The sequence below is a fragment of the Microtus pennsylvanicus genome, chromosome 9 (assembly GCF_037038515.1).
Source record: "Microtus pennsylvanicus isolate mMicPen1 chromosome 9, mMicPen1.hap1, whole genome shotgun sequence".
NCBI lineage: Eukaryota > Metazoa > Chordata > Mammalia > Rodentia > Cricetidae > Microtus > Microtus pennsylvanicus.
In genome coordinates, this window is record NC_134587.1 from 51,789,037 (window position 1) to 51,814,672 (window position 25,636).

Here is a 25,636-nt window from a genome sequence, read left to right on the forward strand (position 1 = left end):
TTAGCTTACAATTTCAGGTTACAGTATATCTTATGGGTGTTCTGTTGCTGTGAGGAGACACCATGACCAAAAAACTCTTATATTAAGAACAAAAAAACATTTAACTGAAGGCTTGTTTCAGAGTGGTAGTGCATTACCATCCTGGCGGGAGCGTGTAAGCAGACCAGGAGCAGTACTTGAGTACCTCATCCTGGTCCATAGGTAAAGAGAGAGACTGGGTCTGGCATGGGCTTTTGAATCCTCAAAGCCTACTCAGTGACACACTTCTTTGATAAAGTCACACCTTCTTATCCTTGTAATCCTTTCAAATAATTCTATTCCCCAATGACTAAGCATTCAAATGTATGAGCCTGTGGAGGACAGTCTTACTCAAACCACTACATAGTCCGTTACTGAGGGGAAGTGAAAGTGGCAGGGACTGGAAGCAGCCAGTCCAGAATGGAGAGAAATAGTGTGTGCATGCACGCTTGTGCTCAGCCCCTCTCTCTACTTACATGGTCCAAGACTAAAAGCCAGGGGCTGGGCTGGGTTTTTCTGTATCAATTAATGCAATCGAAACAACATCCCACCAATATTCCTACAGACCAGCCTGATGCAGATGATCCTTTATTGAGACTCTATTCCAGTGTCAACTTGACAAACCATTATACTGCTCTCTACCACAGTTCTGTCTCCTCTACTGCCTCTATGACCTGAACTTCCTGTTTGGGAGGCCTAGTCAGAGCGTCTCAAATAGTCGATCCCTACTGCCTTTGTTTCCTCAAGCACTTTGTATGTCACTGTCTTATAGAGTAATTATGTTACTTTGTAGTTAGTTATATGAATATAGGTGTCTGTCTCTACTCTAAGGGACCAGACTTCTTGCTTTTGAGGGTCAGAAGCTGTATATTCTCAGGAGGCAACAGATAATATTTAGGCCTGAAAGAACTTATTTAAATTGTGGGGTGTGTGTCCATTCTTCAGAGTTCTCCCACTCAGTCTTGCTTTCGCTGGTAACAGTTGAGAATAACAAATACTTCTCCAACACCCTATACTCAGCTGCATCTTCCTCAGGAGAGATTGACCCAGGTTGAATGTGTCTGTGGCTTGAGCTGGAGCAATGGAAGTCTAAGCAGGGCATTCAAGGGAGCAGTGAGGGGTGTGCATAGCACCTCTCTGGGAGAGGAGAATGGCATCCTCAGTGGAAGGGACCACCATGAATCTAGGTGCCTCAGATCTGACATTGAGCACCATTTGGTGATTGGTGGTGATGAGAGAAACCAACTCCCATCTGTCACCATCATCACTCCATTCATTGATAGAACATCAAGTTGAAGTAGACACTTGTTCTCAGGGCAAGCTGTGAGATTCATGGTGGCCATATTAGTTCCTGTCATTTGTTTCAGAACTTCTCTGGTTGGCTTTAAAGCAGTTGTCTCATCTGCCGTACCCAACCAGCTCTTGAGTTTCGAAGAACATCATTATGATTTTCTGATTGGGGATGTTTGTTCATTGTCAGTACTAGCCCTTGAATCAAGGGCCTTAGGAATGTGATTCAAAGATTATTTCAGGGACGCCAGGAGCTTCTTCAATGGAATTAGCCTTGCTTTCTCTACCAGGAGAGTGGTGGGTTTTTTCTTCCCAGACTATCATGCTTCCTTCTTGATGCTCTGTGTCTGACCTGGTGCTTGCTTCGCTTTGTGCTAGGTCTCTTCCTTTAATGTTGCTGGTTCTCATCTGGCATCTTCGCCCCCATTTTTAGGAAAACTTCCTTGGTTGCATATGTTTCTGTGATGTGATTGAGCACAGGATTCCAGAGAAGCATGATGATGACACAGGGCAGGGAAGAGAGGTAAAAGGGCTTAAAGAATGACTGTGCTTTCCCTACAGGTCACTGCTGAAACTCAAGAGAAAGAAAAAATCATCACACATTTGCAAGAGAAGGTTATATTCTTGGAAAAGAGACTAGAACAGAATTTGTCAGGAGAAGATCATGTACAAGAGCTCTTGAAAGAGGTACTGTCCACTCATGCTGACCAGTATTAGAAAGGCATGGTGATGCTGGGTGTTGCATATGCTGTGAGTTTCTGATCTGGGGGTTAGATGACAGCTCTCTGCAACTTAGTGTAGCTCTTCTGGGCCCCAAACTCCTGGGCATAATCTGTCCTCCACCCTAAATTCTTGAGTAGCTGAGACTAACCACATACCATGGGGCCTGGTTTATGCATTTTTGGATTGAAATCAAATATAGCCTTTAGGAGACCAGGTAGTGGTATCAGGACACATCTGTAATCCCAGCACTTAGGAGGCAGAGGCAGGTGGATCTCTGAGTTCAAGGCCAGCCTTGGTCTACAAAGAATGTTGAAGGACAGCCAGAGCTAAACACAGAGAAACCCTGTCTGGGGGTAGAGAGTAGTCTTTAGGGCTAGGCAATGTATCCCAATTATTATACTGCTTGCCTAGCATGTATAAAGCCTTGGATTCAGTCCCCAGCACTGCATAAACCAGGTGTGGATATACATGTCTGTAATTCTAGAATTTAGAAGGTATAAACAGAGACTGTGCTGTGTTTCCCAGCTTCCCAGACCCGAATAATCAATCACTCAGAAACTGTTAATTACAACACTATTTTACCAATGGCTTAGGTGTATTTCTAGCTAGCTCTTACATCTTAAATTAACCCGTTTCTATTAATCTGTGTATCGCCACAAGGCAGTGGCTTACTGGTAGGTTCTGGTGTCTTTCTCCTTTGACAACTACATGGCGTCTCCTTCACTCCACCTACTCTCTCTCTATACCTCTGTTCAGATTTCCCACCTAGCTTCATTCTGCCCTGCCATAGGTCAAAGTAGCTTCTTTATTAACCAGTGGTAATAAAACATATTCACAGCATACAGAGGGGAATCCCACATCAAGAAGGTAGTCGCAAAAGAATCAGGAAGGTTAGGGTCATGCTTGGCTACATGGTGAGTTTGATGGTAACCTAGGTTACATGAAACCTGGTCTCAAAACAAAACCAACCATGTGTTTTTCAAACAACCTGTGTGTTTCTCAAAGAAGGGGAGAGCTTTGTTTACACAGCTATGTGATGACTGAGGCCACCCAAGCTGTTTTGTCTTGCTGCACTGTTCCTTCCCCTCCCTCTCCCCAGTCCCCTGCCTCTACTGGCAAGGAAAATTATTATCAAACCCTTCAGCTTGAGCAGGAACTACCTTGCATCCTAGGTTTCCATTGGCTCGGGTAACTTAAACAGGCTGACCTCACGCCATGGTAGAGGTATATTTCTCTCCTCTTTGTAGTCCAGTGATTTGCCTTGTCATGACAAAGTTGACAAAGTCTTGAGCTTTTTTAAGCTTACCCTAGAGTAGACTCCACTGTCAAGCTGAGCTTCTCCTGCTCTCCAGGCACTGCAGAACTCCAGAGCGTCCCGCACTAACTTAAGGTCCCCTTCACCTTCCTCACTCCTATGAAACCAATCTTCCCAAACTGTGGATTCTAATATATAAATTGGTTTCTAGAGGCCAGCATCTGTGTTTCTATGTTATCACTGTGACTTAAATCAAGTCAGTTAATCTCTTTGTGTTGTCTTCTCTATAAAATTGAATTTATATTGTGTCAGACTTGATGAAATCAGAGTAAAAATTGGAGCATAGTAGGTATTATTATTGTTGTTGTTCCATATCAATTATTATTAAAGAGTGAATAGCAATTACTTGGGGGTTTATTTAAAGTATATATCTCTAGTCCTTTTCCCAGACTATCTAGAGTAAGGCCTCACATTTAGGCAGCCTCCCTAGTAAAGCTAATGCCAGGTTTTAAAAAAATCTGCTTGAAAATTTCTGCCTGCAAAATAAAATAAAACTTCGGCAACTCAGAAGAGTTCCTCATCACCCTACCCATTGCCCAACACCACAGTTGTTCTATTGATCTGAGCTCGCCATCACTGTGTAACCCTGGCTGGCCTCAAACTCAGAGATCTGCCTGCTTCTGCCTCCTGAGTGCTGAGATTTTATGCGTGCACCACCATAGCCGGCTTCTAGTGTATGCTTTTGTTGTTAGGCATTTGTCCCAGACTTGCAAACAAAGGACTGTGCCAAACTTATTTGTGTGTCCTCTGTGATATGTGAATTATATCTCACTTTGCGTTGACTCCATCTATTCATGTCTCCTGTGCCCAGCACAAATGGTACAACATCAATAAATACTCATTAAATATGGCAACAATTCTTTTCTCTTACAGAGAACAGTTGCGGAACAGAATCTAGAAGACACTAGGCGGCAACTCCTGGCTGCCAGGAGTAGCTACACCAAGGCCATTGACCTCTTGGAGACTCGGGTATGACCTCTCTCCAGTATTTGCTGTAATGTGTGTAACCTGGTTGGAAGGCGTTTTGGCTAAGAAGTTCTTGGTCAGGTCATCTGTATTCCAAGAACTATATTTGGTGGAGTTGAGGCTGCTGTGCTTAGTGAGTTCTCGCCTATTGCTTCATCTTCCTATTGCCTCTGGAGTTTTCCCTTAGAATAGTCTATACATATCCTGTACCTGTTTTTCTTTGGTGTTTCAGTCTTTTCTTAATTAGGTTATAGGATTTTGTTTTATATTCTAGTTTCTAATCTTGTCATTTTCAGTACTGAACCAGTCTTTGTATCTATCCCTTGATGAACAGAAATTCTGAAATTATCAGAGTCATCACTTCTATGTGATCTGAAGCTCTATTTAAAAAAATCCATTCATGGTTGGATGATGGTGGTGCACACCTTTAATCCCATCTCTCAGGAGGCAGAGGCAGGCGGATCTCTGTGAGTTTGAGGCCAGCCTGGTCTACAGAGCTAGTTCTAAGACAGCCAGGTCCACACAGAGAAACGCTGTTTCAGGGGGAAAATACATCCATGCATGTGTCTAAGTCACAGAGATATTCTATATTTTAATTACATAGTTTTGTCCACATACTAGAGCTCTTGTTCATATGCACACTGTTGTGTGGCATTCAGTAAGAATCCAGCTTTCCTTTTCTCCACCTTTCTTACATTATTTGCTAAATAGTCTGCCTTTCCCCACTGTCTCTGATGTAGCTTTAGTACAGACTGAGTTTTTCTGTACACGTTGGATTGTCTCTGCCTTTGCCAGTGTATTTCTTTAGTAGAATGGTTGGCAATATGTATCTCAGAATTCTTGGACTGCATGAGGTCGAAATTCATGTTGTGGTCAGCAATCCCACTGCCGGCAGTCACTCCCAAGGAAGTTACTGAAACCACTTCAGTTTTGTGTGAAAATATTAATGACTGCTTTATTTTAGATTGAAGAATATGTCAAAGAGAGCATTAGAGAGGGCTCTGCAGATAAAGGAACCTGCCACATCAACCTGACAACCTGGATTGATCCCTGGAGCACACATAGAGAGGGAGGAGACAGTCAACTCCACACAGAGCTTTTCTTCAGCCTCTACAGCATGCTGTGGTGTGTGCATGCATACACCATCTAATATGTTCCACATAAAATAAGCAAAAATTCTAAAACCTAGAATAAATAAAAATATATAACAACCCAAGTACCAGCCGGTAATCCTATAGATGTACGGTCAGTAAAACAGGAAGCACTCTTTGAGAAAAAAATAATCTCCAGTCTGCATGCATGTTATTAGTGGGAGGTAAAGCGTGGTAGGTGTATTTAAACTGTATGAAAACTATTAAAAATTCATAAAGACCTGAAGAAAAGACATTAAAGTGGTATTGCTTTATAATAGAAGACTTGGGGCTCTTGCTCATTTCTGTAATGTAGGATTTTATGTTGTTATGGAATTGAAGCTTGTTCATTCAAGGAACTCACTCTACCACTGAACAACATCTGTGTATATCCCTGAGTTTGACTTCTTTTTCTTGTTTGAATTTTATTTTGTTTTCATTTTGTTTATTTTTAGACAGGTTCTCCATATGTAGCCAGGCTGGCCTGGAAGTTGCTACAATCCTTCTGCCTTAGCCTTCCAAGTATCATGTTTCTTCCATGCCCTTCCATGCCTTACCTGTTCTGTTTTTATTTTGTTTTGCTGGGGTTTTTTTTTAATTTTTTTTAATGTTTTGTGGTATGTCTGTGCACCATATGCAGGTCTGGTGCCTTTAGAAGACAGAAGAGGTCATCATAGTCTCTAAAACTGGAGTTATGGGTGTCTGTGAGTTCCATTTGTGTGCTGGGAAATGAACCCTTGATTTCTGGTAGATCAGCTGTGCCATCTCTCCAGCCCTTCTTGTTTGTTTTGTGACAGGGTCTCACTATGTAGCCCTGGCAGACCTAGAACTTCCATGTTGGCCTCAAACTGTGCCTGCTTCTGCTGGGATTAAAGACCTGTGCCTTCTTTATTTATGACACCTAACGCTGGCTTGCATGTGCTCTCTCTCTCTCTCTCTCGCTCTCTCTCTTTCTCTCTCTCTCTCTCTCTCTCTCTCTCTCTCTCTCTCACACACACACACACACACACACACACACACACACATAGTCTCCTGTAGCCTAGGCTAGCGTCAAACTCATTATGTGGTGAAGAATAGCTTTGACCTTTTGATCTCCTGTCTCCACCATGAGTCCTCTGATTACAGGTGTGTGCCACTACATCTTTGTTTCTGGCTTAATTTTAAACCATACATTAAACCCTCCCAATTTCTTGTGAGTAGAAAAAATGTGTTTTCCCTCAGGTGAAGGATCTAGAGCAAAGCCTACAGGCCGCGGAGGAGCAGCTGAACCAGAGCAGGGATGTTGTGACTGCCCAGGAAGCCCAGATTCAGAAACTTGTAAGTGTTCACCACGTGCCAGACTCCAGTGCTTTCCCTCAACACCAGATGTACTCCCAAGTCTGCAATAGTATCTGGATTTGGCTTGAGTAAAGCAAGAGGTGGGAGGGTTATCTGGAGGGTCAGTGTTACCCAGAGCCAAGGGACTAACTGGTAGTTTCCACCCAACATCTGCTTTTGTTGATGATCCCCTCTTGTGGGTCCTTGAGAGTTCAAACCCTAGTTTTCAGGCTGAGCTGTGGCAAATGAAAACAGGTCAAAACCGAAGAATGATCTGGATGTGGTGACACATTCCTTCGTTAATCCCAGCTGAAGAGGGCTAATCTCTTTGAGTTCAAGGCCAGCCTGGTCTACACAGTGAGTTCCAGCCAGTCAAACCTTCTTTAAAAAAAGAAAAAAAAATAGGTTGAAGTATTTGGACAGTCATCAGACCCTGAGTGAGCTAATAAATTAGATATAGGGAAATAAAAGCAGCCACCATTGATTTCTTGTTTATGACAACCCTAGCACTGTTCAGAATGCTTTTTACTTAGTCTTTGCAGCACACCTAGTAAAGTCACTGAATGTCATACATAGTCTGTAGAAGAGATGAGCTCAGAAGTGACAAGACTCACATCCATCTCATGTATATACTATTCTTCACCACTTCATTCTCCTGCCTCCCAGAAGAACACGTCAGCCATAGAAGTCCAATGAGTAGAGGCCTATTTCTCAGGATACACCGTGAAGGGTGTGCCAGTGGCATCAAGGCAAATGGCAGGCTTCAGTTTCCAGGGAAGGCCAGACCCAGAAGCAGTATGTACAACATGCAGTTGTTGAAGCCACACCAGGGTAGCAGAGGTCAAAGAGGGTAGTTTCTGTTAGACAGTCAGAATAAGGCCCTCTGAAATTTTTGTCTAGGCTAACTGTCGTCTGGTTTTCCTGCAGATCACTAAACACCAAGAGAACAGCCTCTCCCAACAACAGGTTCTTGCCCTGGAGCAGCATTGCAGGGAGCGCACCCATGCACTAGAGGCCCAGATTGAAGCTCTAGAACAAACACGGGCAGCCGATCAGATAGCTTCAGAGCAGGGAATGGTGAGTCCATGCAGGAGCACTGGGTCACTGCATTTGAGAAGAATAGTGCCTCTCTAGGCTGGAGAACCACTGGAGAGAGCAGTTCACTCCTTTCCTAGAAGGACTTACCTGCTTAGGAGGCTGGAAATGAAAGGACCGCTTTCTACAGAGATGCAGAGCCTATGGTTTTTCCACCGGGACATCTTCATGTATTCTGATGGTCCCCTCAGTTTTTCCCAGTTTTTCTGAACTCCATAGTCTTCCCTAATGGCTTCTCCTTTCTATGATCCTCTATGTGTCCCAGTCTTTCTTGAGAGGATCTCAAATGCTGGACGTGTGCTCTACCACTGAACCACTCCTGCCCCTGGAGAGGTCCAGTGTTTTCCTTCCTCGTCTTCACCTATCGCTTATTCTCACATTTACAGTGACCAAAAGAAAGGAAGGCCAGAGTTGTATACAGCTGCCTTCCTCCGTGGTTCTCCACTGATTTTGCTAGACTAGCTGGTGTAGTACGAATTCTATTTGGTCTTAAATAATAAAAGCCCAGAGTTTTTATTAGGGGGTTAAAAACTGAAAGATCAGAGAAGCAGAGCAGCCAGCCACTAGTTCTTACCTCTATGAAGTCCTCAGACTGAATGGTGTATCCTGTCTCTGCAAGTCCTCAGACTGAATGCCATCTCTATGAAACCTCAGACTGAATCCTGAGCTCCTGTATCCTCTTGCCTTATATTCCTCTCTCCACTTCCCTAGTACTGGGATTAAAGGTGTGTATCACCACTGCCCAGCTAAAACAAGCTTTCTTAACCACTGAGCAACCTCTTCTGCTCCTCTTCCCCCTCACTGCCCAGCTGTGAACCCCAAAGATCCAGCAGTCTCTGCCCAGCAGTGCAATTGCAGGCATGGTTCCCACATGGGTGCATCGAATCTGAACTCGGATCTTTATATCTCCCTGATCACTTCATCAGCTGAGCTATCCTCTCAGCCTAGAAAGTCCATTTCAGAAGGACTATGCCTAGGAGGAAACACGGCAGGTAAGACCTTTTCTTATGTGTGCTCTGCTCAATTTCCAGCAACAGCTGCAGCAGGAGAATGTGGCCCTTAAAGAAAGCAGAAATGAATGTGAACGTTCTTTACGGCAACACCAGTCTGAACTAAAGAAACTAAAGGTATTTATCGAATAGAATCAGTTCTACAGAAGTTCTGTCTGTCACATGTTTGTAGTGGACAGTGCAGAGGAAATGGCAGCTGTCCGCTGAAGTCTCCACAGTGGCCGAGGAGGAGGAAGGCTGCGCTGCTTTTGCAGTGACTGCTGCTGAGGCTCTGAGGGCAGTCAGTTCATGTACCTTAAGTTAGAGGTTGAGTTAGTCTCCTCTAGCTGCTCACTCCATCCCAAAGCCCAGTTCTGCCTCCGTGTCTTGTCAGCAGCCGGCTGGAAGCTGTGCTGTCCAAGCACTCCTGACTTGTGTTTTCAGAAGGACACATACGGAAGTCCTTACGGAAGATGTTTGTATATGTTAGGGACCTCGGACAGAAGTGAACAATATCTTTTCCCATCTGTGAAGTTGGTGCTTTAATCAGACCTTACTCCTGTTGTTCACTAGACAAAGCCGCATGCCCACATTCATTGGTTCCCTAGGCTCCCTGGGCCTTCATAATACCTATGGGAGGTGAGTCATGGCAATATTCTTCCAGTTTGGAGCTGGTGTCAGGCCTTTGCAGACCTTCTCTCTATCCACACCTATGGCTTGGGGCCTGCCCAGGGAGTTGCTTAGGCACTATTGTAGTGGTGCTGCGTCATGAAAAGAATGTGTCTTTCAACCAGATTTTCTTTTTGCTTCCTAAACTAAGACTCAAACCCAAGGCCTTGTGCATACTAGATAGCCACTGTAATACTAAATTATAAATCCATCACTTTCTGTATTTTTACTTTTGAGACAAGGCCTTACTAAGTTGACGTAGGCTGACTTTGAATTTCTTGGTAGCCCAGAGAAGGGTCCTGAACTTGCAGTCCCCCTGATTCAGCTCCCCAGGTAGCTGTGATTACAGGCCTGTACCATAAAGCCTGGATTGAAGTGAGTTGTTTTGTTTTTCTGGTTTTTTGTTTTTATTCCATCAGCAGGTATCAGAGTGCCCATAATTGCCAGGCATCATAAGAGGTGCTGGGATGTGTCAGGAATAAGACAGATAGTCTCTCCTCCACAGAGCGTATAACTAGAAATAGTGAACTAGCTACAGATAGAGGCCAATGCTGTGAGGAGAACGAAGCCAAAATCGTGGGCAGGTCAGAAGAGGAAAGGAAGGCTTCTAAGACATTTCAACAAAGCTATGAATAGTGAGGCAAGCAGTTAGGCATTCGAAGGACTCTGAGGTAAAAGAAAGCCCATTCTGTTCAAAGAACAGTAGGAAGGCCAGTATGGCCAGAGCTGAGTGGCAGGGAGAGCAAGGCTGCCAGTACAGAATGCAGCAAGAATTAGGAAGTATAATGAAAGCCATTACAGGGATTAAGCAGAAAGGCATGGAAGAGGCTTTGTTTTGAAGGCATTTCTCTAACTATGCGTAGTAACTTTTAGTAACACAGGCAGGAAAGGATAGCTGTGTTAATTAAGTATATGGAAGACACATTCAGATTCTGGATAAATGCTAGCCATGGAACATTTAGGACTTGCCACGGAGTGCAAGGAGGAAAAGAGAGGAATAGGTGTTGGAGTGACTCCTTGATTTGGTTTATGGAACTCAGTTCCATGGCTTCAGCACTTTGGCATTTGAGCCAAGATTTCTTTGTGGGCACCTTGGAGCAGATGTACATTGTTGGGACTCTAGGAGTATTATGGTCTCTGACCACTAGATGTCAGTAGTCAGCCCACTGATGACAACCAGAAATGTCTTTGGGGACCAAAATTTCACCCTACCCAGAGGGTTGGCCACTGGGATAACTGGGCACATAGAGATATCATTCACAGGTGTCTAGGACAAATCTGGTAATTTTTTAACTGACAAGTCTGGAGGTCAGAGCATATGTTTAGGGTAGATATAAATTAAAAAAACAGAATAGCAGCTGGGCAGTGGTAGCTCACACCTTTAATCCCAACCCTTAGGAGGCAGAGGCAGGCAGACTTAAGTTTAAGGCCAGCCTGGTCTACAGAGGAATTCCAGGACAGCCAGGAATACAGAGAGAAATGGGGGGGGAGGCAACATATAAAGGAAGAAAGGTAGGAGTGGGGGGGGGATACTTCTGGGCCAAAAATGGTGGTGATGCACTCTTTTGGGAGGCAGGCGCAGGCGGATCTCTTTAAGTTAGAGGCTAACCTTGGTGTACATAGTGAATTTGAGGCCAGATAGCACTACATAGTGAGACTGTCTCAGAAACGGGGGAAGGGGAAAGGCAAAGTACTGGGCACCTGTAATTTCAGCACAGGGGAGGCAGGCAGTTAGATTAAATGGGGGATCTGGAACTAGATGGAGGGTTCTCCCTAGTTAATTTGGATGAGCCCTAAATGGTCAAGAGTCCTCACGATTCCTACAAGACAGAAGGCATGATGTGACAGCAAAAACACGTCGAGGTGTTTTTATTTTGGTTGAGACAGTCTCACATACCCAAGCCTTGCCCCAAAAATCCCTGGCCAAGGCTGTTTTTGAACTCATGATCCTCTTGCTGCCCTCTCCCAAGTGCTAGTCTTACAGGTATGTGCTACCATGTGCAAATTCAAATAAAGAACTATAGGTGTGGCTGCACGGCTGCCGTTGAAGATGGAGGAATGGGGCTGGGCCTGAGGGTTGCAGTTCTGGAAGCTTGGCGATGCAGAAAAAGGACTTTCCCTGAGGGAGCACAGCCTGCTCATATCTATACAGAGGGCGAGTGTTGGGGGAGACTGCTTATTGTTTCCTGGCCGCCCAGACTCCAGAAATAATCACACAGAAACTATATTATTTAAAACACTGCTGGTCCATTAGCTCTAGCTTCTTATTTGCTAACTCTTATATCTTAATTTAACCCATCTCCATTGATCTATTAATGTATTGCCACGTGACTGTGGCTTACCAGGTAAAGTTCCGTCTGACTCTGGCGGGGTGACATGGCTTCTCTCTCACTCCTCCTTCTTCTTCTTAGCATTCAGTTTAGTTTTCCATGCCTACCTCTGTTCCCTGCACAGGCCCAAGACAGTTCCTTTATTAATCAATGGTAATCACAGCATACAGAGGGAAATCCCACATCAGGTGAGGGAGTCAGCTCAGTTGGCAGTGTTTGCTCAGCATTCACAAAGGCCTGCATACCTAGTATCATGGTCAACCATGTTAACAAGTTCAAGGTAGTGTGTTAAGGCAGCTGTAGCAAATTAATACACAGGCACCAGAAGCTCTGCTGTCTAGGGTGTCATTTGAATGAGAGAGTATTCTAATGTGACATCCTCAGCTGATTAGCAGGTATGTGGTGAAGCAGATGGATTCTTGTGTCTCAAAACAAACTAAATGAAGTTTCCAAAGACACAATGCCAGGTGCAAGTACCTGACTCATGAGGTACCAGGGTTTTCTCTAAACCAAGTTTTGCATACGTTTTGTATCCATGGGAAACTCTCAGACAAGATTCACATAGGGCAACAAAAGGTATCTGTAACACAAAGGATGGATTAGGGACTGAGTAAAAACTCCAGAGCTACGCCAGGTATAACCCAGCGGGGATTCATGGCCACCAAAGGGTTACTTGCTTACCCTCTGGCACCAGGCCAGTATTAATTTCTGCTACAAGTTTGAGGCCATCCTGGTCTACAAAGTGAGTCCAGGACAAGCAGGTCTGTTATACAAAGAAACCCTGTCTTTAAAAAAAAAAGAAAAGAAAAGAAGGGGGGGCAGTAGTGGTGCATGCCTTTAATCCCAGCACTCAGGAGGCAGAGGCAGGTGAGTTCGAGGCCAGCCTGGTCTACAAAAGCTAGTTCCAAAGCTACACAGAAAAATAATATCTTCAAAAACAAAACAAAAAAAGAATTACATTTATACTGTTCAGTCCATTTGTATTTGGCATATTTGGAGAAAATAAATGCTTCATTATTTATTCTATTTCATGAGTCCAAAGCTCTGTGCCTCGTTTACCTTCTACTATAGCCAAGGAAGACTATAACTATCGCTGTCTAGTCTTCAGCTCCATCAAAGACCCCAGAGATATAATACTACCTTAGTAAACAGGAAGCATAGTGTAAGCAGCTTTCAAACGAAAAGAGATGACAGAAACAGCTGGCTGCCTGGACAGTCACCCAAGGTTCCTCTGCAATGTTGGGGCATCCATCTTCAGCCTACAGGCCTAGAATATCTGACAGACTTTTCTGTGATGCATTAACTTTGCCAAAGTTGCCTTCTTTTGTGTCCTGCTTGTCTAGTTTGGACAGTATACTGTCAGTGGTTAGGGGAAGGGCAGTTTCTTCCCAAATGGCTAGCTTTTACCACAAAGAAAACAAACTCCATATGGAGATTCTTTGATTCCCATTATCCTTTTTCGAAGTAGATTGGTGCTATCAAGAGCAGATGTGTCTCACTGTCAAGAAAACACTCATGTTATGAAAACATTTTAAACGCCACAATCTGTGGTCTTTGAGGTGTTTGAAGATCACTTGTCTATCTAAAATATATCTCTGTGTGACCCTGAGAACATACCTAACATGATTATAAGTTTCATAGTTTTAGATGACTATTAATTAGCCTTTATTATTCTAAATAGCTTTCGAAAACTAAAACTTTACATGACCTTTTTAAATGAACTGCATAGGTACAGTACCTTAAAAAAAAAAAACAGAAACATAGGACTGGAGAGATGGCTCAGAGGTTAAGAGCATTGATTCAATTCCCAGCAACCACATTATGGCTCACAACCATCTGTAATGAGATCCAATGCCTTCTTCTAACATTGTGCACATAATAAATAAACATATAAATAAATAAATGTCTTTTAAACACACCTTTAATCCCAGCACTCGGGAGGCAGAGGCAGGCGGATCTCTGTGAGTTCGAGGCCAGCCTGGTCTACAAGAGCTAGTGCCAGGACGGGTTCCAAAGCTACAGAGAAACCCTGTCTCGAAAAACTAAAAAAAAAAAAAAAAAAGACTCAACAATCCACCCTTTTTTCTCATCATTTTTATACTGTATCCCTTTTCCTTCAGAAAGAGATCTTTGAATCTAACTCCTTTGTTTAGCCTTTTTACTGACCATGACCAATAACAACTTGTAACTATAACCCATCAGATAACCGAAAAACACCCACCCACCTCTTGGGAATGTTCTCTAGACTGCTTCCTGTTGCTTGAGTGCACTGGCGTCTTTAAGAGACCCTGGGAAAATTGGGATAATGGTCAAGTCCTGAGAGAGTTTGCAGTATTGTTGTCTAGTCCTGTGCAGTGGGAAAATGCAAGACTTATCTGAAGTCCTGGCTCTCAGAGTATGTCTGTGAGCCTGGACTATCTCAGCCAGCAGCCTTGATGGTGTTCTGGATGCAGAACTCTGAGATGCTGGATCACCTGGGCCACCTGTTTTCATTGGTATCTGGTCCCCTTGTTCCTCTTCTTTAATTTTTATTTCGTGTATGTTGGTATTTTGCCTGCTTGCCTGTTTATCTGAGTGAGATTGTCATATTCCCTGAAACTGAAATCACAGATACTGTGAGCTACCTCGTGAGGACTGGGACTTCAACTGCTGAGCCATCTCTCAAGTCTTCATATATTTTTAAAGGACTGTAATTTGGGATATACATATGTTTAGGGGTTTTGTTATTGTATTGTTTTAAAGACAGGCTCACTCTACATTTGCATCTGTTCTGGAACTCGCAGAGATCTGCTGCTTCTGCCTCCCAAGTGCTGTGATTAAAGGTGTTCATCACCACACCCAACTTATTTTTATTTTTTTAAACTAGCTGTTCCCTGAACATCTTCCCCTCCCCAGAAACCAGATTCAACCCCAGGTGTGCAGCTGCCACATGTGGGAAGCCAGCAGCTCCTGGGAGACAGGAAACCACGCTCTAGACAGGCTGGAGGGTCAGCTTGGAATTCAATAGTTCTGAGGCACCTGGCCATGTATGTCAGTGCAATGCCTTGTTATCATAAATTTGTTGTGCATGCATGCGTGAATGCAAGTGTGTGAGCTTATGCATGTCTGTGTATGTCCATGTGTGTCTGTGTGGATAGTATTGCTGCAGTTGGAATTTAGTTGGTATTTGGTTGTTTAGTTGTCTTGTCCTGGGCCTGAAACCTAGAGTCTGCCTTGTGCTAGGTTAATGCTTTACTATAAAGCAAACCCCAGCCTTGTTTGTTTGTTTGCCTTTTAGAGATAGAGTATCTCCATGTAGCTCAGGCTGGCCTGGAACTTGTTCTGTCTCAGCCTCCCAGGCACTAGGATTGCAGGTCTGTGCTACCACACCTGGCCCAGTTCTCATTTTAAAATGGAAGTGGTAATCTCTGACCCCAAGAAGACTATTTAGAGGATCAGACATGGCTGCAGATGAAGAGTGACAAGGGACAGTTTCCCAGCGTGGGTTTCCTTCATGACCCGGCCTGCCTTCCTGTCTTCTCAAATATATGGAGGCCATCTGCCTTTCTAGACAGCAGCAGTCACAAGCATCTCTCCAAAATTTCCCAAAAAAGTATTCCTGAGTAGGCATAGAATTCTTTTTGGTTGTCCAAGACAGGGTTTCTCTGTGTGACAGTCCTGGCTGTCCTGGAACTCGCTGTGTAGACAAGCCGGCCTCGACCTCCCTGAAATCCACCTGCCAGGCGAAGCATTCTTACCAAGTCAGAATCTCAAGCTCCTTCCCCTATACCAATAGAGCCCCATCCTAAACCTGCATTTGATAGTAGTAGATGGTCAGAGGACCCTGGCAAGAAGTCTTGTACAGTGTATTTTAGGGTCTCACCTTTAGCCTCTCAAGTTCAGGTACTAGTTGTCCTTGTCTGCTAGAGCTAGACTCACTGTGAAGATAATTGTGATGGCTTGAGTAAGGGTCAACATGCCATGCATGGCTCTGCAGCTGACTCGGGTAAAGTTGGTAGGAAGAGTCAGGATCCCACAAACCCAGAGAAACTGATGGTCTGCTTTCTATCTGCAGTAGACAGCTTCCTGTACTGAGAGACAGACAGACATCAGTTCTGATCTTGGAACTTTTCAAGCATCGAAGTATAAAGAAGAGTCAGTATGCACTGTAGACGATGGTCCATCTCAGTGACAAAGCCACCTGCTAGCTGAATTTGGTCAAGGGGAAGAAGTGTCATTATAGGTCAGGCTTGAATCATATGCCTCAAACTAGGGCATCATTATTAACAGTCCAGCCCTTGCCATGTAGAGCTCCAAGGTGAGAATGGGGAGCAGAAATAACGTGCTTGCACAAAAAAAGCAGAGAGTTCTAGGTAGTCAGAAACAGCAGGCATTGCTTCGTGTTCTCCCCAGCGTATTCCTGACCATGGTCAAAACCTGAGAGGTTGTATTTTACACTGTGACTCTTGGCAAACATGAACACACTGTCAGCGGAGAACAGTGGTGACCAGCGGTCAGTGCTGCAGAAGCCCTGCCAGTCAGCTAGGGAACTGAGGTTTCTGCTTACAGTGAAGATGTTTCAGGTAGAAGAGGCTGGCATCCAGAGTCCCTGGACTTGGGTTCAGCTGGCTCTGGCTGGCTCTCAGTCTGGTCCTGCTACCTGCTTGTTCTAGCACCTGAGGCAAACCACCAAACCTCTTGGAGCCTGTTTTCACTCTTAGAAAATGGGCCCATGGTCTGGTGATGTGGCTAAGCTGATAAAGGCCTTGCTACCAAGCCTTCTGACCTCCGGAGGCACATATTAATAATAAGTATAACTTTAAGCCGGGCAGTGGTGGCGCACGCCTTTAATCCCAGCACTGGGGGGCAGAGGCAGGCGGATCTCTGGGACTTCAAGGCCAGCCTGGTCTACAAGACCTAGTTCCAGGACAGGAACCAAAAGCTACGAAGAAACCCTGTCTCGAAAAATCAAAAAATAATAATAAGCATAACTTTAAAAGTTTCGTAGGGTTATCAGAACTAGATAAGTAGCTTAGCAGTTAAGAGAACGTCCTGTGTTTCCAGAGGATCTGAGTTCAATTCCTACCACCCAGGTCAGCCAGTTCATAACTGCTTGATCTGTCGCCGCAGGGTATCCATGGCCCTCTTCTGGCTCTGCAGGTACCCATACGCACATGATACACACTCACACTTGTACACATGGAAGTAATAAAAATAAGTGTTTTATAAGGGCTTTTATGGCTGACTCAGTGAAAGTGGGATCTTGTAAACCTCACTGGCTACTTCATTACATTTCCTGTGACCTGTCTTGTTTTGTGTGGATTTCATCAGCCAGTTGTGGTTACTGATGGTGAGCTCCCAGTACCGCTGGCCCTCATGGATGTGCGCATTTGCCAGTCATCAGAGGGAAGCATGCAGGGAAGCAGGGAGAATGTTGGCCTTGGGTGAAGGACACACATTAGAAAATGTAGCCGCCTTTAATCCTAGCACTCGGGAGGCAGAGGCAGGTGGATCTCTGAGTTCGAGGCCAGCCTGGTCTGCTAGAGCTAGTTCCAGGACAGGCTCCAAAGCCACAGAGAAACCCTGTCTCGAAAAAAACCAAAAAAAAAAAATGTAGACTGTTTTGGGACTCAGTCGCTTACCTGTTTTCTGAATTCTAGGATGAATGGAGCCAAAGAGAAATTGTGAGTGTGGCTATGGCTCAAGCCCTGGAGGAGGTGCGGAAACAGAGGGAAGAGTTCCAGCAGCAGGTAGGCTCCTAGCTGGCTCCTAAGGTGTGGGCCAAAACCATGTTCTCCTGCAGTCCTAGGAAGACATGTCAAGGGTCTCAGGGAACACAGTCAGTTGGGAGATGCCATACATATGACCTGTAGGTACTAGGAGAAACCTTACTTCAGGTGATGCCCCTTACTAACTCGTCATGGCTAGTGGCTAGTTAGTTATAAAACATTGATTGGAGAAAAGGTAGGGATCAAACAATCTGATTCTGGGAAGTGGTACATTATCACCCACTACCCACAAAGTTGAGTTCCTAGCCAGAAGTATAGGGAAACCATACATGGGAACAGACAGAGCACCTGGCTCTGGTCCTGCCGGCTAGAGACCTCCAATGAGTTCTTAAGCAGTCTGAGCCCTAGTCACCTCTGAAAAGAACTTAGGGTAATCATACCTTCTGACACCAGAATGAGGTGATCCAACAGACTGGTGCAGCATGGGTTCTCAGGAAAAGATGTATTGAGTGGCTGACCAAAACTTCCCATACTCTGGGTTGGCCCAGCATAGGCTATAGGGGCAGTGAAGAGAAGCGCCCTGTGCAGGGCCATTCAGCAGAATGGATCCAATTGCCATAGGTTTGTTCTAGGCTACGGATTCCAAGGAGGGCTTCCCCTTACCCACAAGTTGGAAAATGGAATCCCTGTAGGAGAGGGGATTTTTTCAGCCCTTCTCATGCTGAGTTTCCTGCTAAGGCTGCCCAGTTGTCAGCCATCATAGAAGAGAAAAATCGGAGCCTGTGTGAAAAGGACGAGGTGCTTCTCCAGAAGGAGCAGGAACTTGACCAGCTGGAGAAAGGTGAGGGGTCGACCCCTGACCAGCGAGGGGTCGCTAGTGAGCCAGCAGTCACTGGCTCACACTGTGCTCCTGCCACCCTAGGTCACAGTTCTGCCCTGCTGCAGATGCACCAACTACAGAATGAGCTGGAGGCCTTGAGGAGCTGCAGAGCCCAGGAGGCAGTGCCAGCTACAACAGGACAGGACCCCCTGCAGCTGCAGGACCCCCTGGAGTCACTTGTGAGTGCTGTCCTGTCCGGTGCTGGGGTAGGGTGGAGTGCCAGCTACAACAGGACAGGACCCCCTGCAGCTGCAGGACCCCCTGGAGTCACTTGTGAGTGCTGTCCTGTCCGGTGCTGGGGTAGGGTGGAGTGCCAGCTACAACAGGACAGGACCCCCTGGAGTCACTTGTGAGTGCTGTCCTGTCCGGTACTGGGGTAGGGTGGAGTGCCAGCTACAACAGGACAGGACCCCCTGGAGTCACTTGTGAGTGCTGTCCTGTCCGGTGCTGGGGTAGGGTGGAGTGCCAGCTACAACAGGACAGGACCCCCTGGAGTCACTTGTGAGTGCTGTCCTGTCCGGTGCTGGGGTAGGGTGGAGGGCCAGCTACAACAGGACAGGACCCCCTGGAGTCACTTGTGAGTGCTGTCCTGTCCAGTGCTGGGGTAGGGTGGAGTGCCTGCTCTGCACTTCTAACGTCCTGCCTTTGTGGTAAAGGTGCTCTGCTTCCTAGGAGGATTGAGACCTGTAGGGGCATCTGTGTGCAACACCTGTTAGTGTGCCCGTTGATCACCAAAGGCCACTAGTTCACCTGGCAGCCACTGGAGAGAATCTTATGTCTGACCTTACTTCCCACTAACACCTGTGCAGTGAGCTGGCACTTCCTCCCCGCAAATCTGCATCTCAGCTTCTACCTTTTGTTCTGTTGCCACTATCTTGTAGGTCATCGCAAAAGCCATGCAGAATTCTGAGTATGAGCTTCAGGCAGCAGAAGGAACTCCAAATGGTGAGGTTGAAGCCATGAGTATAGAGCAGCTACAGAAAGAAAAGCAGGACTTAGAGCAGCAACTTACGGAGAAGAATAAGGTGAGGACACCCTGCACCTGGCCAGCTGTGGGTCCTCTAGAGCCCTCCTCACCGCTGGCACCCCTGTCCTACTGTGTTTGCAGTGATACACACCTGTAACCCTGCACTCTGGAGCAAGATGCAGAAGGGCAGCCTGGACCACAGGAAACTTTGTTTAGAGACTGGTCTTACCACAGAGCTCGTTTGTTTTTGTTTTGTTTTTTTCAAGATAGGGTTAGTGTTTCTCTGCATAACAGTTCTGGCTATATTAAAACTCACAGAACCGCCCAGTGTACCTACGCAAAGCCTTTTTTGTTGTTGTTGTTGTTGTTGTTTGTTTAGTTTTTAAAACTGTCAGGCAGCCGGGCGGTGGTGGCGCACGCCTTTAATCCCAGCTCTCGGGAGGCAGAGGCAGGCGATCTCTGTGAGTTCGAGACCAGCCTGGTCTACAAGAGCGAGTTCCAGGACAGGCTCCAAAACCACAGAGAAACCCTGTCTCAAAAAAAAAAAAAAAAAGAATTTAAAACTGTCAGGCAGTGGTAGCACACACCTTTAATACTCTGGGGCAGAGGCAGGTGGATCTCTGTGAATTCAAGGCCAGTCAGGTCTACAGAACATTTTCCAGGACTGGCTGCAAAGCTACACAGAAAAACTGTCTTGAAAAAAAAAATGTTTAAAACTTTTCCCTTTTTTTTGATTTTGGTTTGTTGTTGTTGTTTGTTTGTTTGTTTTGAGACAGGGTTTATCTCTGTTACCCTGGCTGTCCTGCAGCTCGCTCTGTAAACCAGGCTAGCCTCAAACTCACAGAAATTTGCCTGCCTTTGCCTCCCAAGTACCTGGGCAGTGCTGGTATACGCCTTTAATCCCAGCACTTGGGAGACAGGCAGATTCCTGTGAGTTTGAAGCTAGCCTAGTCTACAGTACTCAAGGATTACTAGGATAGAAACCCAGTCTCAAAAAAAAAAAAACCAGCCGGGCGGTGGTGGCGCACGCCTTTAATCCCAGCACTTGGGAGGCAGAGGCAGGCAGATCTTTGTGATTTCGAGGTCAGCAATTTTTTCCTTGCACTTGATCTCTGTCACTAAGGAAAATAAAATCCCTTGTTATAGATTATCAAGTTTTAAATTAGGAAAATGGAGTGCAGCCTTTCTAATGAATGATAGAATGTGTAGTAAACTACATTTAAGCCTTATAATAATAAATCCACTGATTAAAATATAAAAATAAAACCAGTGTTGGTGGATTGTACAGAAAAAGTTTATATTTTTACATTATCTGACTTACTCTGCAGGTTATCAGTATAGCAATGATAATTATAAGATCCAAACCAACAAAAAAAAAAAAGGAGTCTGAGGCTTAGGTGGCTCAGTGGTTAAGAGCACCGCTCATACAGAGAACCTGGGTTCAGTTCTCAGCAAAGCATGGCGGTTCCAGTCCCAGGCAATCGGACACAGCTGAAAACAAAAGCCCCATAGTTTTAAAAACTGGAAGATGTTGTACAGAACCATGCACAGCCGCACTCTCCACGTGTGTGGGCACTGCCAGCAGACCTGAGGACCAAGCACACCAGCTTGGGAGTCAGTTCTATTGAAAGGATGCGATGATACTGTGGTCCCCCTGGGTCCTGGGAAGGAAAGGGTGGAGCAGCAGCAAGGAAACCCAGGGGCCCCTGAGAGTGAGCCTGCAGCAAGGCCTCTCAGGGCCTCCTGACATAGCACTGACAGCTGGCTTTGGGGTGGGGTCTCCTCAGATTATGAAGCAGATGCAGCAGAGGATGCTGGAACTTAAGAAGACTCTGCAGAAGGAGCTGGTGAGTGTCTGCTTGTGCCCTCCATGCACTCAGCCCCACGTCTCCCCACTCCCATGCGCCCCGGATTCTCTGGTCCTCCTGCGGTCCTTGGCTGCCTGGGCTTCTCTCTTAGTTGATTGCAGAAGGTTCTCTGAGAAGTCAGGTGTGGACTGGTGGGAAGAAGTGTTCTTGTGACCACACAACCTTGGGCAGGAGGTCTGAATCTGCCTCCTCTTTTTCTGCCTGCATTCTCACATAAACAGACAAACATGACCTAGTTCCCTCATGTTCAGACACCACCTTCTAGTCAGCCGCCCTTTCGCCCAGTGATGTGAGCTTAGTTGAGCTGCTCACAGCTGAGTCTGGAGAATCGATTGACATGGCACGTTTTCCATTGCTTTTCAGAAAATCAGGCCTGACAGTGAGCTTTTTGAGGTCCGGGAGAGAACAGGCCCTGAGATACCAAATATGGCCAATAATGCTGTCACCAATAATGCTGACCTGACTGATGCCCGAGAGATCAATTTTGAATACCTTAAACATGTTGTTTTAAAATTCATGTCCTGTCGAGAATCCGAGGTAAATTCTTGCTTTTTTGGGTGTTGGGCTTGCATGGCTTCCATCAGCCTCCTTCTGCCTTCTTCCCCTCATCCCTCATTGCTGACCTGCTGAGCAGACCGCGATGGGAAGTGGCTCCTGGGGAGATATGGGTCCCTCTGAATTCTGGCTTGAATGCTGCTGAAGCTAAAGACCTAGAAAATGTCCATACAGCATGAAAAGCAGGGTAGCTGTTGAGAATGTCCTCAGCTCTCAATCCCCAAAGTGAGACGGGACTCAAAAGGCTGCAGCTACACCCACCTCCTCACCCTTGAGAACCCAGGCAGACAGGAAATGCTGCCAGTTAGCCCCTTGACTACCTGCATGCCCGCCCCAAAACCTGTGCCAGCAAAAGTGGGTTTTGTTTTTCAGGCCTTTCATCTTATAAAGGCAGTGTCGGTGCTGTTGAACTTCTCACAAGAGGAAGAGAACATGCTCAAGGAGACTCTGGAGTACAAGGTGAGCGCCCTCTCTGCTCTTCCCACTGCTGCGCAGTATTGCCGCAGCCACAACTACACCTCTGCTTACTGGCTCGTTTTTTTGTTTGGTTTGTTTTTTTGGGTTTGTTGTTGTTGTTGTTTTGGGTTTTCGAGACAGTTTTTCTCTATGTAGCTCTGGCTGTTCTGGAACCTGCTCTGGCCTTGAACACACAGAGATCTGCCTGGCTCAGCTTCCTGAGTGTTAGATTAAAAGCTTGGGCCACCATTGTCCGGCATCTTATTTGCTCTTGTAATATGAAATTGACCAGACAGTTCAAAAAACATTCCTTTATTTATATTTTATATATGAGTGCTCTGCATGTGCACCAGCACACCAGAAGAGGGCACCAGGTCTCCTTATAGATGGTTGTGAGCTACCATGTGGTTGCCGGGAATTGTTAACCACTGAGCCATCTCTCCAGCCCCCAAAGAACATTCTTTAGCCCAGTGTTCTTTGTTACCGCCGGACGCCAGACTTGGTTCATCACTGCATTTTCATTAATGGCACTTCCTCTCCTGCTCCAGTTCCGGCCTGGCACCTACATTTAACAGTGTTTCCTTCTTTTTTTTTTTTTGCCCGGGCTGGGGTACAGCTCAGTGGTAAAGTGCTTGCCCTGTTATGTGCAAGGACTCAGGTTCAGTCACCAGCACAGCAAACCTCACGAGAATGCTAAGGCGTCTGCATAAATGCTGTAATAGAATGGGAGAAACCTCTTCCAGTTCCTCTCCTCATCAGTGCAGTTCCTTTCTACCATCTCTGTCCCTGATCTGGGCGCCTGGCCCTGCAGACTAGTTTATTTGAAACTTCTTGGTTCCTCTGACTGGCTGGGAAGACTAGAAGACGAGGGCTGTTTTCTGCTCCCAGGTGTTTCTCAGCTCAGAAGCCTTTTCTGTTTCAATTGCAGATGTCTTGGTTTGGATCCAAACCAGCTCCCAAGGGCAGCATCCGGCCGTCTATCTCCAACCCACGGATACCATGGTCCTAGAACCACCCAAGGATAGAGCTACATGGGCTGACACTTTCTGTGAAAAGAACACTGACACACCAGACTGGGTGGGTTTTTCATTGCTGTAACTGCAGTATTTTGTACAAGTGTCTAGACACTGTTTACAAGACCTTAGGCCCACCTCTCTGCAAGCTAGTATGAAACTTCAGAAGGAAACCAGCCCTGTCATTCTGGTCACCAAACAAGAGCGATCCTGGGCTCTGCCCAGATCTTCACAGTGCTGCTAATATCCCAGCTCTGGCCCGCTGCAGCTGAGTCCTTTCTCTTAACATTAGCACTTAAAACTGAAGTCAGGCAACAACTAATTATCAGACGGTGGTGGCATGACTGAAGGTGGAGCCAGTTCGGAAAAAAAAAGTCTTTGAAGTCAGTCCCCTTCCACTAGCAGTCGGGGGTCTCTGTGATGCTGTCTCTCAAGAAAGTATCATTTCACTTTGCTCCCCAGCCACCTAGAACTGGAATGTGTCCATCTCATAACGGGGCCAGTGTGAACTGATGAGTACGCAACTTTCCAGTCCTGAGAAAACTAGCAAGCAGACGAAGGGAGATCTCTACATATAGCACCAAATACACTCAATTGCCTTCTTAATGAATGTACTTGTCTCGATGGGTTGCTGGTAAACCATTTTAAACTATTTTTTATAGCAAAAGGTCACTATTATAAACATGACTTCTGTATTATAAAATCCATTGAGGAGGAGACCCAGAGCGCCAGGTCTTTCTTGTGCCAGGATGCGTGCCCTTTTGTCATTTTGCTTACTTACCTCTGTGGTACCTGCCTCTCTGGAGCAGTGGAGTTTCTCTGGCTTTGCTCTGAATTCTGTCTTATTACCACCAAACAAAAGCCAATCAGTTTTTCTACTTCACTCCCCTACCCCAGTATTTAACACTACATTATAGGCGGCTTCCAGCAGCCCAGCCGGCTGCCGCACCTAATAGCACACACCTCAGCTTTAGCTGACGCAAGAAACTTGTGTTCATTTCCACGCTTGTTCTGGATACACCACATTAGATCTCAAGGGAAACAATTTGAGTTTGATGAAAGCTTCATTAACAAACTAATAACTGGAGCTTCTAAAGTTACCATTTAGGTAAATTTTTCAGCTTAAGGTCAACATATGTATGTATATACATATAATGTGCTGTATAGAAAACCAAGTGTTTGCAGCATTTGCCTTCTAAATCAGGATGGCATTGGCTTAGTTTCCCTTTAGGGTGCTCCTTCCCATTTAGTGGGGACATAAAACCAGAGTTCCACTGTTCTATGACTTTTACTGAGGAAGATGTAGCTTCTCCACCAAGTACAATTTCCTCCTTTCCCCAGCAATCCCAACTTCAGAAGCCCTAAGTCTGAGGCTTCTCAGCCCTCAGCCCCTTGAGCTGGTCTATCTCTCTCTTACACACACACACACACACCCCTCTGCCTGCAAGTTGAGGTGTGTTGTGGGTCCACTCATCTAAATGGCTTTCCTGCTGCATGTTGAGCTCCTCCAGCACTAGAAGAGTGCAGTAGCTATTCCAAGTGGCTTGGTTCACTTTCCTTCTATAAACTTTGGTGACGAGACAGTGTGTGTAGCCCTTTCTGTGTGAGCACTGGACTGTGACCTTACTACCCATGTAAATAGGGATGGATGCTATTATCGAAGAACTGCTGTAGCCGAGTCATTCGTGGGTGCAATACTTTTTGATTAAAGCTCTTCAAGATACAACTACAGTGAGTTTTACTTGATCAAGCTTGAGATATGGTTTTGGGATGTTTTGTTTTTCTGGTTTTTCAAGGTAGGGTTGGCTTCTCTGTGTAGTCCTGGCTGTCCTGGAATTCACTCTGTAGACCAGGCTGGCCTCAAGAGATCTGCCTGTCTCTGCCTCAAGTGCTGCCTGGCTTTGTATTTAAAATTTCAAGGGCTACGGATGTTTGTTTTTCAAAAGGAAGCGAACTCCCCAGATTTGAAGTGAATAAACATGTGATTTAACAAAGACCACAGCCTCGTCCCTACTTCTCAAGCATCAGTGCTTCTGTGGAGAGTCTGGGAAGGACAAGGCCTATGGTACTTTGGCTGCAGAAATATGAAATGGAAGCCTCTGCCAGCATTTAAGCTGTGGTTATGACACCCAGGAACATTTGCTTTATGGCTAATGGCTAATTCAGTTGCTGGGGTTTAGTCTCGAAAGAAAGGTTGTCAAGGCATGACAAAGACCCTACACCAAGAGAACCTGCCCAAGACTCCAACTGTAATCACACAAACGGATGACCTTTGAAGCCTCAATCAATTAAATGTTTGACATTTTATTAAGCTCAAAAATTACATACAAATAAAAAGAGTAAAAAA

General features: G+C 45.5%; 1 protein-coding gene across 5 annotated transcripts in view; it reads left to right on the forward strand.

Moving 5' to 3' along the window:
• Positions 1-25,285, forward strand: part of Golga1 (golgin A1) — a 52,297-nt gene extending 27,012 nt beyond the window's left edge. For 4 of the 5 annotated variants that reach the window (XM_075986049.1, XM_075986047.1, XM_075986048.1 and 1 more), the window contains 13 exons: positions 1,870-1,995; positions 4,220-4,315; positions 6,664-6,759; positions 7,687-7,836; positions 8,886-8,981; positions 17,482-17,571; positions 18,289-18,391; positions 18,473-18,609; positions 19,312-19,455; positions 21,185-21,244; positions 21,629-21,802; positions 22,193-22,279; positions 23,205-25,285. In XM_075986049.1, coding sequence (XP_075842164.1) covers positions 1,870-1,995; positions 4,220-4,315; positions 6,664-6,759; positions 7,687-7,836; positions 8,886-8,981; positions 17,482-17,571; positions 18,289-18,391; positions 18,473-18,609; positions 19,312-19,455; positions 21,185-21,244; positions 21,629-21,802; positions 22,193-22,279; positions 23,205-23,285 — 1,440 coding nt within the window. In that variant the 3' untranslated portion in view covers positions 23,286-25,285. Of the gene's footprint in view, positions 1-1,869; positions 1,996-4,219; positions 4,316-6,663; positions 6,760-7,686; positions 7,837-8,885; positions 8,982-17,481; positions 17,572-18,288; positions 18,392-18,472; positions 18,704-19,311; positions 19,456-21,184; positions 21,245-21,628; positions 21,803-22,192; positions 22,280-23,204 lie in introns of all 5 variants that reach the window. The other variant, XR_012911834.1, reaches the window with a different exon arrangement.
• Positions 25,286-25,636: the final 351 nt, after the last annotated feature.